This window comes from Corythoichthys intestinalis, chromosome 18, assembly GCF_030265065.1.
Source record: "Corythoichthys intestinalis isolate RoL2023-P3 chromosome 18, ASM3026506v1, whole genome shotgun sequence".
Taxonomy (NCBI): domain Eukaryota; kingdom Metazoa; phylum Chordata; class Actinopteri; order Syngnathiformes; family Syngnathidae; genus Corythoichthys; species Corythoichthys intestinalis.
Window position 1 is genome coordinate 47947523 of NC_080412.1, and position 13708 is coordinate 47961230.

The 13708-nt window shown below is 46.9% G+C and overlaps 3 protein-coding genes across 5 annotated transcripts; 2 read left to right on the forward strand and 1 right to left on the reverse strand.

The window, feature by feature from the left end:
* Positions 1-264: 264 nt before the first annotated feature.
* med31 (mediator complex subunit 31) lies at positions 265-4585 on the forward strand. The gene is made up of 4 exons (XM_057821016.1): positions 265-431; positions 1325-1399; positions 1473-1569; positions 1635-4585. The coding sequence occupies exons 1-4, from the start codon at positions 422-424 to the stop codon at positions 1858-1860; spliced, it is 408 nt and encodes a 135-aa protein (XP_057676999.1). The 5' UTR covers positions 265-421; the 3' UTR covers positions 1861-4585.
* A 386-nt stretch (positions 4586-4971) lies between these two features.
* LOC130906676 (uncharacterized) lies at positions 4972-9448 on the forward strand. Of its 3 annotated transcripts, none has more exons than XM_057821217.1 (8): positions 4972-5352; positions 5505-5643; positions 7231-7379; positions 7453-7505; positions 7574-7698; positions 7761-7868; positions 7996-8103; positions 8206-9448. In XM_057821217.1, exons 1-8 carry the CDS (start codon positions 5162-5164, stop codon positions 8803-8805), a joined length of 1473 nt encoding a protein of 490 aa, XP_057677200.1. In that variant the 5' UTR covers positions 4972-5161; the 3' UTR covers positions 8806-9448. The 3 variants fall into 3 exon arrangements, with proteins under 3 accessions (XP_057677200.1, XP_057677201.1, XP_057677199.1); XM_057821218.1 differs by having other exon boundaries at positions 7996-8205; positions 8270-8753; XM_057821216.1 differs by having other exon boundaries at positions 7996-9448.
* A 3211-nt stretch (positions 9449-12659) lies between these two features.
* On the reverse strand, positions 12660-13635 carry LOC130906678 (proline-rich antigen homolog). The gene is made up of 4 exons (XM_057821220.1): positions 13500-13635; positions 13098-13146; positions 13010-13035; positions 12660-12948 (listed from the first exon to the last, which is right to left on the reverse strand). Exons 2-4 carry the CDS (start codon positions 13144-13146, stop codon positions 12793-12795), a joined length of 231 nt encoding a protein of 76 aa, XP_057677203.1. The 5' UTR covers positions 13500-13635; the 3' UTR covers positions 12660-12792.
* Between the last annotated feature and the right edge of the window lie 73 nt (positions 13636-13708).

Below are 13708 nucleotides of genomic sequence, written 5' to 3' on the forward strand. Positions count from 1 at the left end.
ACGCAATAAACCAATGATTTCACGTACGTAGGCCATAACAGTCCAGCGGGTAACAACCCGCAGTTACTATACTGGCGAGTGCGGGGGGCAACCCGTGGTGGCGCCATTGTTTTTCAACAGTTTGTTTGTCCACTTTTTTATCGACAGTCGGAGGGAAGCGCTCCTTAGCTGAGGTGAAGATCGCCAATGTCTCCCTCTGGCGGAAACGTTCGAAACCGCGGCTGTGACGTCAATAGTTTTCCTCCCTCTGGCTTGGTGCCTTGGTCTGGCCTTGTCCACTTCCGGCGAAGATGGCTGCTGTCATTGCCGTGTTTTTCAAAGACTACACAAAGCAATAAACAGACGCCTCCCTCTCTCTTTATCGTCGAAAGGAGCAGAGCAGCGTCGCGTCGGTTTCTTGACTCGACCACTCCAGGCAGTTATGGAAACAGGTTGGCCAACGTTGATATTTCCACCGTGCTAGCACGTACGCTAGAAGCTAGTCGCCGGCCTGGCTTACTTTTGGTTAGGCACGGAATAATACATGAGCAAATGGTCATCGTTGCCTTTCGAGTCAGTTTGCTCAGTGTTCTACCTTTATTGAATAGAAAAATACATTCAGCTCCTACATTTGCAACGGTTTCTTGCCAGATGGGAAGCCCAGTTCAATCAATAAATGACAAATTAGCTCCCGTTTTCCTCATACAATGTCATCTGTTACAACCCAAAAATAAATATAACAACAGTATGGTTTCGCCATGAAGCATGATAGGACATTTAGTTGTTCTTGGAAAAGGTTCCACTATTGTTACTGCAGTATATCATTATTTTTTTCATTCAGTAAACACAATGATTTATTTATATTTATGTTATGTAGAATAGAATGGTAAATGGTGTTATACAGCGTCACTGTCAAAGTTGACAAGATGTTTTTCAGAGCAGATAGGGAGTGCACTCTGGCTAAAATGTGAAATACAATTAAAAAAAATTTAAAAATTAAATACTAAGATTTTTTTGGGGTTATTTTTTTTTTTAAAAAATCACGCATTTTATTGTTGTCATTTTTAGAATCATTTTTTATTGTATTCTTTTTTTAATGACAGTGCATGTAAGGCATTTGAATGCGATGTCATTTTGTCCCTCCCAGTTAGAAATGATCAAATACTAGATACAATTAGAAGATGCTGCTGTAAGAAAGCAATGTAAGATAGGGGTAACCCTAATCAAAACGGTTCCTTCCAAAAGTGGCCAATTTGGTCCAAATTGTCTAATACCCCGAGTGTTTGAAAATAGCCCGCGCCATCCGCTAACACTGCTGGTCTCCGTCCCGCGTGTGTTCTCACAGAGGAGCAGGCGAGGAACCGCTTCCAGTCCGAGTTGGAGTTCATCCAATGTTTGGCCAATCCAAACTATCTGAACTGTGAGTACGCGGCCGGCTCTTTCATGCTAACGATGCGCGACGGATGACGCCGTTGTTTTGCCTGCCTGCGTAGTCCTGGCTCAGAGGGGCTACCTGAGGGAGAGACCCTTCATCAACTACCTCAAGTATTTGCTATACTGGAAGGAGCCCGACTACGCCAAATTTCTCAAGTACGAGCGGCCGGTACGGCGAGCGGGACCCGAACCCGACCTAACCAAAACTAACCCACGTTCAGGTACCCGCACTGCCTGCACATGCTGGAGCTGCTTCAGTACGAGCATTTCCGCAAGGAGCTGGTAAACGCGCAGTGCGCCAAGTTCATCGACGAGCAGCAGCTGCTGCACTGGCAGCACTACTCCAGGAAGCGGACCCGCCTCCAGCAGGCGCTGGCCGAGCAGCAGCCGCCGCAGCAGCAGCAGGCGGCGCCGGCGCCGCCACCGGCCAACGCCGCCGCCAAGTGACGGCGCTTTCGTTACGGTCGACTCAAAAAATGCTTTCGGAAAAAGTGGGTTTGCCTTGGCTCCCGCCCGGACAAAATTGGAGTTAGGAGCGAGCGTGCTCGTGACTGTGGGGAAAAATGGATTGTAACAAAGACTCGTTGATGGTATTTGTGCAGTCATTGCACTCAATAAAATGTCTTTTTTTTTTTTACATTGAAAGTATTCTTACCATGTGCTGGTTTTCTACCTTAAAAATGTTGCTTACGTCTCACCTATTTAAAGAGAGTTACACTAAAATATTATTACTCAAGTAAAAGTAGTCATCCAGCAAATGGACTCGTCATGAGTAAAGTGTCTTTTTAAAAAAGATTCTTTTTAGTGTGTGTACACACATATGATCTTTATTGGAATCACACAGGATGTTGTTGAAATTCGCCTCCCTGGCCCAGACGCAGCCGGGAACAGCACCAGCCACAACAAGTGCCGCTCGGCCTCCGCGCACGCCGAGCGCGAAGGCAGAACTTCGCGCGTCCCCTTATTTTAACCCTTTGTACTGACTCCATGTTTTAAAAGCTTGAAGAACACTCACCGAAAACAGGTTGACAATTTATTTGTCGACAATGGTAAAAACAAGGCAAAAACAGACGACGGAGGGACAATCCTGGATCCAAAACAAGGCTACATGTTTACGAGCAGCAAAAATCTGTGTTATCTCAGTGTCCAGTCTTTTTAAAGTCTTTGCTGAGGCGGGCCTTGTCGAAGGCGTTTCTGGGCGTTGCTTTTGGGTCATCCCCTCTGTGGCCGGTTTTGGGCGGCTTAGGTTCGTGCGCGGATTGGGACGCCCGCTATCAACTTTGCTGTCCGGGCTGGTTGTACTTGTTTTAGGACAAAGCGCTTTGTCCTTGGAGTTTGCTGGGAGAGCTGATTGCCAGAGTTGGTGCGTCAATCTTGTGATAAGACGGCATTGTGTATCTCTTCTATTTCTTCTCATTAAACTATGGTGTTCTATTTATTTGATATTAGTAGTGTAGTCCTACCGTAAATATGAAAATGATACTATTTCCTGATTAATTAGATTACGTGTGTTAGAGTAATGCAAACAGTTAGACGGTGCCTACGAGAACCTGTTCCATATGTATGTGTTAGACTAATGCAAACAATGATATGGTGTGTGCGATGATGATATCCTTTCCCCTTCAATGTCCAGAGTGCACGCACACCAACAGAAAAATGCAGTACATAGAAGGAAACGGAGACAAAAAAACATGAGCTATCAGTGCACAATAAACAGGCTTTTAAATGCTTGAACTTCTGTATAAAGCTTGGTTTCATTCAAATCTGGATTTCGGCCACAACACGGCACCAAGACCGTGCTTATCTCAAAGTCCTAAATGATATTCGTCGGAATGCCGTTGCAGGTAAATGATCTGTTCTGCTATTGGATCTCAGCGCCGCATTCGACACGGTCGATCACAACATAGCCTACTACTCAGCAGATTGGAACAGTGGGTGGGGTTTACTGACACTGTTCATCCATCTTATTTGCATGATAGGGATTTCTTTGTGTCAATCGGAAACCATTAGAACGAACCAAATTCCCGTGTGGAGTCCCTCAAAGGTCAATTCTTGGACCGCTCTTATTTAACATCTATATGCTTCCCCTAGCTCAAATTATGGAACAGTATGACATCTCCTATCACGCCTACGCAGATAAACACACAACTCTACATTTCTGTGTCCCCACATGATTATAGTCCCTTAGACTCCCTGAGTAAATGCATTCATCAAATCACTGAATGGATGTGCCAGCTAAACGTGGAGCAGACAGAAGTGATCATTTTTGGGCCAAAGGTCAAAGATAAGCAGGCACCTTAGCACAATGTCACATCTACAAATCAAGTCAGAAATTTTGGTGTAATTATTGACTCGGACCTCAAATTTGATAGCTATCTAAAGTCCGCCACTAAATCTGCTTATTACCACCTCAAAAATATAGCTAGAATTAAGGGGCTTCTGACTCAAAAAGACATGGAAAAACTTATGCGTGTATTTTCAGTAGATTGGACTTACTGCAGTGGTATATTTACATGTGTTGATAAAAAAATCAGTCAGGAAGCTGCAGCTAGTACAGAATGATGCAGGCAGAGTCCTCACAAATACAAGGAAAGTGGACCACATTACACCGGTTCTGAAATGGTTACACTGGCCTCCAGTGAGTCAAAGGATAGACTAAAATGTGGCACAACACTTAATGGCCTTGGAGCAAAATACATGCTTGATTCCTATGAAACATCTAGACCCTAAGGTCGTCTGGAACCGGTCTCCTGTATGTTCCAAGAACAAGAACCAAGCTGCATTTAGTTATTATACTCCTCCACCTCTGGAACAAGTTCCCTGAAGGTCTGAAATATGCTCAAACTGTTAGCTCCTTTAAATCAGGGCTAAAAATGCTTTTGTTTAGCACCGCCTATCCATTACTGCCTATATAGTTCAAGCTATTTGCTTCCTATTCCTCTCGTGCTTTATCTCCACTGCTGATTTCAATTATTGTTATTTTTTCAATTCGTGAAGAAATGTGATTTTTATGTATCATTTTATTTCCTGTTTCGATTGTTTTTACGTTCTATTGATTTAATGTGATTTTTATGATCTTCATGTGATGTTAAGCACTTTGAATTGCCGTTTGTTGAATTGTGCGATATAAATAAATTTGCCTCGCCTCAAATATGACTTTCAATTAACTGACACGTGAAGTTATACATCCAATTTCTTTTTGGCGCTTAAAGGTGGTCCGGTCTACTGTCGCTATACCATCAGGTCCATCACACAATAACAGCCTCAGGGCTACACGCGTGGATTTGGCCGAGCAGGTGAGCAGTGGTGCGCAGTACGCCCTAAACAGCGAGCTTTTCACGTGGAAGGAGCACATCAGAAATCTAAAGATGACTACATGTCATCTGACAAATCATCAATTATAAAGTGGCCGAGATATTGAGCCTCACTGTAAACATTCAGAGCTTTCAGAACCGAGGGAAAACAGCCCCCACCCATCTTTAGAAGTTCCATGCGACCTTGTGTTTAAAAAAAAAAAAAAAACATCGAGGTTGTCTTATTTTGAAGTCATACGGCCGGAAATCAAGAGAAGTGGGGCTCACGTGACTTCCCGATCCAAAGTCGCAGATAAGTTTGTGAATTGAGAAAACGTTGTCTGACAGGACACGGGCAAGCTACCTGTCAATATATTAAAAAAAATAGATTGACGTTGATTCAATTGGACTATTTGTGGTCGAGCGTTTCGTTTGGAAAGCGGCGCGGCGCGGCGATGGCGTCGCTGCGGGTGGCGGTGGTCGGCGCGGGAGCGGCGGGACTGTGCGCAGCCCGACACCTTCTAGCCCGAGGCGACCGCTTCGCACCTCCCGTCGTCTTTGAGCTCTCCGCCGATGTGGGTGGAACTTGGTGCTACCAGGAGAGGGTCGGACAAGATGTGCGAAGCAGCATGTACAAGAACCTCAGGTGAGAACACTCAGCTCTGGGTCTCGAGCTTCTTGGCTAAAGTTGAGCTGATGAAGATTGATGGATGGAAGTGAGCTTCCATTTATTTAAAACCAAAAAGAAAGAAAAAAAAAAAAACTGAGGGCAATCCTTGTTATGCGTGGCACGTACAGGACCAACCTTCCTAAAGAGGTGATGATGTTCCCGGACTTTCCGTTTGACCGACAGCTCGGCAGCTTCTTGTCGCACCAGGAAGTGCAACGCTATCTGGAGGACTACTGTCGCCACTACAACATCCGCCCACACATCAGGGTAATCGACAGTGCACGGTGTTCTTTCATCTGACCACTCCGGCTCTGTAGATCTGGAAGCGTGCGTGCGTGCGTACGTACGTCTGGCCCAAAACCAAACCGTTCTGCTTTTAGATCTACAACCCCTAGCAAAAAGTATGGAATCAGCAGTCTCGGACTCAGACATTTATCATGTAGAACATGGGTGTCCAAACCTGTCCTCAAGGGCTGCTGCGGGTCCTGGTTTTTGTTCCTACCAATAGAGCAAAGACAGTTGAACCAATGAAGTTTGTGCTACACCAAGCAGCACCTGACTGCAATCAACTGATTACACTTGAGAGACATCAGATTGGTGAAAAGATGTCGTCTTGTTTTGTAGGAATGAAATCCAGCACCCGCTGCGGCCCTACGTGGAATGGAAATGAATAAATAACATTGTGGTGGTGAGTAAATGTTACTTTTCTAGAGCAAGTGCAGGGAAATATATATGGAATCACTGCAGATTCCAATGCAGATCCTTGACTCTTGATAAGGTGATGATGCATGAACTTTTGTTTGATGCTGTTCCAGTGAGATTTACAAAGAGGACTGCCTGAAGAAAACATCAAAATTCCCTCAGTCCTCGATGATATTGGCTGCATGTCAAGCAAAGGCACTGGGGTTCAATCTTCAATAAGTTTACATTAAAATTTTAGACAGCTTTCTTATCCCTTCAATTGAAAATATGTTTGTCATTTTCTAAGATGACAATGCATTATATGCCACTGGCCCACACAGCTTAAAACTGTTAAAGCATTCCTTGAAGAAAGACTCATCCAGTCAATGTCATGGCCTGCAAATCTTAACCCTATTGAAAACTGTGGTGGAAATGGGAAACAAATGGTCCACAGTGAGGCTCCGACCTGCGAGGATGATCTGGCAACTGCGATCAAAGAGAGCTGGCGCCAAATTGATGAAGAATACTCATCGAGTCCATGCCTCAGAGACTGCAAGCTGTCATAAAAGCCAGAGGTGGTGCTACTAAATACTAGAGATGTCTTTTGATTGTTATTTCTTTGTTTGTATCTCATGATTCCATATTTTTCCGGAGAATGGAGTAATTTTATATTCATTTCCCTGCACTTGCTCCATAAAAGTAACATTTACTGACCGCCACAATGTTTTTCTTCATTCCTGAATGCTAAAGAGTTGCACTTTTGAAATAAATCCTTATTTTTTCAAGCTTTTTATCTGACTTTGTTCTACATGATGAAATGTCTGAGTGAGTGCTCGTCCGACATCGGTGATTCCACACTTTTTGCTAGGGGTTGCATGTTCAAGTTCAGCAAAAAGCGGTAGCGCAAGATCATTTTGAACACCAATAGACCACAAGACTCCAGAGCCTTTTGGTTTGAATCCTATCTCCAGATCTGGTCCCGTCCTAGTTTTCTTTGCGTGCAAGGTTTTACAACGAATCCTAGACCCGCCTCTTCTCGCAGTCCCGAATTGCGATGGGCGGGCCGGTTCAAGTACCTTAATCTTCGAGGCCGTAATACCACTTCTCCACCTCCTCGTCGTTCCGGATCGGGTCGCCGTCTTGTGACGCTACTAAATTCGCTCCCCGATTCAGTTCAGTCACACGGTGGAAGAAGTGAAGCCCGTCGTCCGGACGACGGACGGCGACAAAGAGCGCCGCCAGAATACCTGGGAGGTAACGGCGCGCGACGGAAAGGGAGCGCGCATGGTCGACGTCTTCGACGCCGTCTTTGTGTGTTCGGGGTAAGACCCATCGCCCGAGTCAAAAACCGAGGAGAACGGCGATCTCGTCGCCCACGTCGTTTCTATACTTCAGGCATTACTCGGAACCCAACGTCCCGGACGTGCCCGGCCTCGGGAGCTTTAAGGGTAAGCGGCGCAAAAGCTAGGGTAGCCGCCCCGCGAGTCACTTTCTAGAGGTCGGCGTGTCTTCGTAGGACGGGTTCTCCACAGCCACGCATACAGGAGCGCGGAAGCCTTCTCGTCTCTCTCGGTGGTGGTCTTGGGAGCCAAGGCGTCTGGCGTTGACATCTCCTTGGAGTTAGCCAAAGTGGGCGCGCGGGTAAAAATGCACGGAACGGCTCTGAATCTTAGGCGCTTTTTCTGACGGCAATTTCTCCGCAGGTAACTCTGAGTCACCGCGGTCCTCCTTTGAGCTCTCGTTTTCCGCCCGAGATCCGTCAGTCGGGTCCTCTGACGGGGGTCGAGGACGACGGCAGACTTCGCTTCCAGGTCGGCGAAAGATTTTAATTTTGTGACGGCATAAAGCGTGGACGCCGCGCATCCGTAACGGGGTTCCCGATGTTTACGGAGGAGTTTTTAACGATAGCTGTTAGTAAGGGGGACGGTTCCGTTCCAGGACGGCTCGTCGTGCGGTGCCGACGTGCTGCTCTTCTGCACGGGGTACAAGTTCAGCTTCCCCTTCCTGGACGGAGCTCAGCTGGGCGTGGAAATTGACGAGCAGCTGGTGGGGCCGCTTTACCGCTTCATGATGCCGCCCGCCTTCCCCTCGCTCTTCTTCATCGGACTCTGCAAGATCATCTGCCCCTTCCTTAACTTCGATTTCCAGGTGAAAAGAGGGCGGAGCCGGGGCGGGGAGGCCGAGCGCGTCTTCACTGTTCGCCCGCTCTCAGGTCCGGTACGCGCTGGCGACGCTGGCGGGAACGGCGACGCTGCCGTCCCGAGACCAGATGGCGGAGGAGGCGCAGAGCGCTCTGCAGAAGAAGGCGGACGGCGGCGTGGCGCGGCGCCATCTGCTGGTGTTGGCCGGCGACCAATGGGACTACCTGGCCTCACTGGCCGCCGACGCGGGTTTGGCCCCGCCGGCGCCTGTCGTGCGCGACCTGTACGACGAGGTGTGGCGGCAGAGGGCTCTTCGCCCCGACGACTACCGCCGACGCGACTACCTGCTGCTTGGCGACACCCGTTGGCGGGAACTGGACCCCCCCCACATGACCACATTTTGATTAGGTCCGGTGTCGTCGCGAGTGCCCCGTTCCTGGAACTTTTTTTTTTTCCCAGTAGTATGGTATTTATCTTGAATAAAAACAATTATTTGATTCAAACCTTTAACATCAAAGGTGTCACGCGCGCAGCTGTCGCCCTCTCGCAAAATGACCCGAGAAGCCTCAGACCGGTCGTCACGGGCGCCTCCCCCGCGAGGAAGTAGAGAAGAGCATTGAGGCAGCCGACTGCGGATGGGACGCTGGCGGCAGTCTCCAATTTGATAACAATGCGATGGACTATGGCCTGCACAAGAGGCTTGAGTTCTGCTGCAATTCTCATCTCTGACACTAGAAGGCGCTAGTGGCGAACAGTGCTTCTCTATCGGCTCGGGTCAAAACCTGACGTGTTGATGGAGCAAAGGGCTTTTTTTTTTTTCATAGAAGTATCAAAAAAATAGTCCAATCTTATAAATGGCGCTACTGTGTCTCGGATGGGCTTTTTTTTTTGTCAGCGCAAACGTTAATGCTTTGAAAAGGACCGTCACGGCAAACGCACGCGCCACAACGCCGATGGCGCAAAAGGCTTTTTAATGGACGATCGACATTATGCTGAGAGGTCAAAGGTGACGGGTCAGCAGGTCACACAGGCAACAGCAACATAGCAGGCCGGAGCACGCAGACAACAGGGACCTCAACGCGCCGCCGCCGCTGCCCGCGTAGGCCGCGCCTTCGTTGGGCTCCACCACATACACTGAAACACAAACGAAGCCATCATGGAAATGTAATGAAGACTAGGGAACTTTTTTTAAGGAACGGTATTCTCTTTTTATGATTGTTTTTAATACAATTTTATTTTATTTTAAAAGAAAGGGGGGGGGGCATGGTAAATATATTGTTTTTGTCCCATTTGTTTTTTTAAATAAAAAACCAAAAGCGGTATCTGAATGTTGTTATTTTTAGATTTGTTTAAATAGACTAAAGGGGGGCCAAACAGTACATACAGTGCTGGCCAAATGTATTGGCACCATTGTCAGATAATGCTGAATTTCTGCAGAAAATGATTGCAATTACAAATGCTTTGGTAGTAATATCTTCATCTATTTTGCTTGCAATGAAAAAACACAAAAGAGAATGAAAAATCATGATCATTTTACACAAAACTCCTGAACAAAAGCATTAGCAACCTTTAAAAAATGTGATGCTTCACTAATTTGTGTCATTAACAGCACCTGTTACTTACCTGTGGCACATCACAGGTGGTGTCAATGACTAAATCACACTCGCAGCCAGTTAAAATGGATTAACGTTGACTCAAGTTCTGTCCTGTGTCCTCATGTGTACCACATCGAGCATGGAGAAAAGAAAGAAGACCAAAGAACTGTCTGAGGACTTAAGAAGCAAAATTGTGAGGAAGCACGGGCAATCTCAAGGCTACAAATCCATCTCCAAAGACGTGAATGTGTCTACCGTGCGCAGTGTCATCAATAAGTGTAAAGCCCACGGCACTGTGGCTAACCTCCCTAGATGTGGACGGAAAAGAAAAATGGACCAGAGATTTCAAGGAAAGATAACGCGGATGGTGGATAAAGAACCTCGACTAACATCCAAGCAAGTTCAAGCTGTCCCGCGGTCCGAGGGTACGACAGTGTCGATCTGTTGGCGTCTGAATGAAAAGGGACTCTACGGTAGGATACCCAGGAAGACCCCACTTCTGACCCAGAGACATTAAAAAAAAAAAAAAAAAAAAAAGCCAGTTTGCGAAAACTTACCTGAGAAAGCCAAAAACGTTTTGGAAGAATGTTCTCTTGTCAGATGAGAAAAAAGTAAAGCCTTTTGTGAAAAGGCATCAACATAAGAGTTTACAGGGGGGAAAAAACGAGGCCTTCGAGAAAAGATCACGGTCCCCACAGTTAAACACGGCAAAGGTTACCTGATGTTTTGGGGTTGCTTTGCTACCTCTTCTTGCTACCTTCGACGGGGGCGGACGCGTTTCCTCCCTGCTCCTGCTCTCTGCTGTCATTGTCAGTCTGTCTGCTTTTTTTGTATTTTCTTTTCCCTCTGTGGATCAAACGTTTTGGTCTCTCATATGAAAGTGGATCTTATTAGTTGGTCTCTCAGCGCCATTGACAAGATTTATTTTCAGCAAGACACGGTGCCCCAGGAGAACCAGATGGAACTACGGATGGGATGCGGGCTACGTGAGATTCATGGAATCACTGGAAGCCCGCCTGCCTCACTGTCCTATCGGTGGATGACATCGAGGATATTTGGCCGTTTGGCGTGACGGTCGCGGGGTTTCTTCCGCTTGGCTCGGAAGGTGTGCCGCTGTACCGGAAAGTTTCTAAGACGGTAGCTTTCAAGGAAATCGACAAATTGTCCACGGATAAAACGGTGCGATTCGAGGCTTTGGAAGACCGAGTTTTTTGCTCGAACTGGAGACTCAAGCCGTGGACACGCGGCTCAGTCCGAGGAAGGATGGAAAAAGGTGGATACAATCTGGCGCCAAATGGCGGAACTGTTGAGGCAGACGGCGACTGTTGGCAATGACTTAGGGGACCTGCGGTCTCGCCTTCACCTTGAGGAAGCGCACCTTAGTCTGAATACCAACTGTGTTTGGGCATATTATATTATTCGGCGTAATTGGATGATAATTTTCCTTTCCCTTCCCGAATCACCCTTATCCCACCCCTCCCTTCTCCTGGTACAGATCTGTTACCCTTGATTCTCTTCCCAAGGCCGGTAGCGGGGCCCCGCGACTCATATTTTGTCTATAGACACGCACAAAAACTGATACACTCGGTCATACACGCACTCACACACATTCTTCCTCCTCCAGTCCGCTACCGCCTTTTTTCTTGCTATCACTCTTCCTCCAGCCATGAGTAGTAGTTTTCCTTTTTTTTCGTACAAAAAATCCCCGCACGTTACCTGTGCGTCGTGTCATACCCCTGCTATGTTGTATGATATATGTGTGTCTACTTGTAACTTGCTCTGTAATTTCTTAAGAGAGAGAAGTTGGCGGCGCAGAAAGTCTGCAGCGGCCCGATGCTCACTCATTGAACGAAATTTCGTTGCATCTGTTGTCATCTTGTGAGAGCTGGTGTCGATGACAAATCTCTGAATCTGTCACTGGACTGCTTGACTGTGTGCGTGGCATTTTGAAGTGAAATTTTGCAGCATAATGTGAGAAAGCTGGGTCTCCCTCAGAGGTCATGGGTCTTCCAGCAGGACAATGACCCAAAACACAACTAGAAAATGGTTTGAGAGAAAGCACTGGAGACTTCTAAAGTGGCCAGCAGACCTGAATCCCATAGAACGCCTGTGGAGAGATCTGAAAATGGCACCCTGAGACCTGAAGCAGTTGGCCAAAGAAGAATGGTCGAAAAACCCAGCAGAAACTCATTGATGGATACCGGAAGCGGTTGTTCGCAGTAATTTCGTCTAAAGATTGTGCTAGCAAGTATTAGGCTGAGGGTGCCAATACTTTTGTCTGTTTTCTGTAAAATGATAATGGTTAAATTTTTATTTATTTATTTATTTTTTCTCATTGCAGGCAAAATAAACAAATATATTACTACCAAACAGGGCCGGCCCAGCCTATACGCAGACTATGCAGCTGCTTAGGGCCCCTGACCACTAGGGGGCCCCCAATCTGGCAATTGTTTAATTTATATTCTATTTTGTTTACTACAGTTTGCTTTATTTGACTTTTGAGAGTTTTGATTCTTGATTACAAGCTTAAAAAAAATAAAAGTTCTTCCTTAAAGTCCTTCTTTGCTCTTTTTGAAAAATGTTTGGCGCTATCTACTGTAAGTACTGACAATCATTTGGGGTGAGAAATTTGAAGTATGCAGTGCAACAAAATCTGATTAATATACAAAAATATGGACGTATGGGTTGGATTGCATGTATGGGTTTCACAGTACATTGTGACGAAATGGTGGGCCAAAAATAAGGGCCCCTTTGCATTATTTTGCTTAGGGCCCCCAAATGGCCTGGGTCGGCCCTGCTACCAAAGCATTTGTAATTGCAATCATTTTCTGGGAGAAATTGAGCATTATCTGACAGAATTGCAGGGGTGCCAATACTGTTGGCCAGCACTGTATGCCACTCCCTTTTTTGTTTTTCAAAGCTTTTAAACAAAATATTATCTTTTTATTTGAAATTGGAGGGGAAAAAAGGGCAAATTCTTAGATTTGACAGATGGAGGACTAACGAATTTTTGACACTTTATCAGCGCTGCCAAAGTTGAAGCTACCCGTGTGTTTGGGCGGACCCCCGTAGGCCTTGTCGTAGAAGGGGCCGCCGTAGCCGGTCGGGGTCGACGGCGGCCGCGGGCTGTGGTAGTAGTAAGAGGAGGGCGGAGCCTGCGACAGACACACCCATAAACACCTGACCAAAAGAGGAGTCGTCGACGGTCGGTCCTACCTGGTAGGGCGCGGTGCCCGGAAAGCCTGGAGAGACAAAGAGACGATTATTCAGACCGCCGTAGAGCGGCGAACCCAGCGGCACGCACCTTGGGCCGGCGGAGGCGGGGCGTACGGAGGAGGGTGTTCGGCGCTCATCTGGGAGGGAGGACAAACACGCACGCCATAATTAGCCAACAATGGCGCGCAGTCAGACGCGCATAGCGAGGCTAATCGGATTGAGGCGCGTTTCCAAAGCGACCACACTGTCGATTGTTAAAAAATGGGGACGTAGTCAAATATCATTTTGTCACACACAATATGCGAATGAAGACATCCGCTGACTTTTGTTTGCTCGTTTCACTACCGGCGGTGCTTTGTGGCGCTCAACTGGCTCTTTGGCCAAATGGACATTTGATTAAATGTTTGACTTGAAAACGTCACACTTTGCAAACTCGCTATCATTATCATAGCATACACGAGAGTGGGATAAGAAGAAAAAGTTAGCGTACCTTTACACCAGCGTCTCCACTCCACGTCCGTCTCGTCGACGACTCGGGCCGACTCACGAGGCTTCGGGGGCGGTCGCGGCTTCCCTCCTTCCTTTCCTCCTCCTCCTTTGCATACTCGTTTTCTTCCTCGACGCGCTTTTTTCAAACCCTCAAATATCTTGAACCAAATGAATTTGGAGGTTAACTGTTCCGAGACGGAGTTTGTTTAC

Excerpts from the sequence above, each read along its gene's own strand:
- med31 (XM_057821016.1), top strand. Across the intron at positions 1,400-1,472 it reads CAATCCAAACTATCTGAACT|TCCTGGCTCAGAGGGGCTAC; the intron begins GTGAGTACGCGG and ends CTGCCTGCGTAG. Across the intron at positions 1,570-1,634 it reads GACTACGCCAAATTTCTCAA|GTACCCGCACTGCCTGCACA; the intron begins GTACGAGCGGCC and ends ACCCACGTTCAG.
- LOC130906676 (XM_057821216.1), top strand. The coding sequence starts at position 5,162 with ATGGCGTCGCTGCGGGTGGCGGTGGTCGGCGCGGGAGCGGCGGGACTG. Across the intron at positions 5,353-5,504 it reads AGCATGTACAAGAACCTCAG|GACCAACCTTCCTAAAGAGG; the intron begins GTGAGAACACTC and ends TGGCACGTACAG. Across the intron at positions 7,380-7,452 it reads GCCGTCTTTGTGTGTTCGGG|GCATTACTCGGAACCCAACG; the intron begins GTAAGACCCATC and ends TCTATACTTCAG.
- LOC130906678 (XM_057821220.1), bottom strand. The coding sequence starts at position 13,146 with ATGAGCGCCGAACACCCTCCTCCGTACGCCCCGCCTCCGCCGGCCCAA. Across the intron at positions 13,036-13,097 it reads CCCGCCTCCGCCGGCCCAAG|GCTTTCCGGGCACCGCGCCC; the intron begins GTGCGTGCCGCT and ends TTGTCTCTCCAG. Across the intron at positions 12,949-13,009 it reads CGGGCACCGCGCCCTACCAG|GCTCCGCCCTCCTCTTACTA; the intron begins GTAGGACCGACC and ends TGTCTGTCGCAG.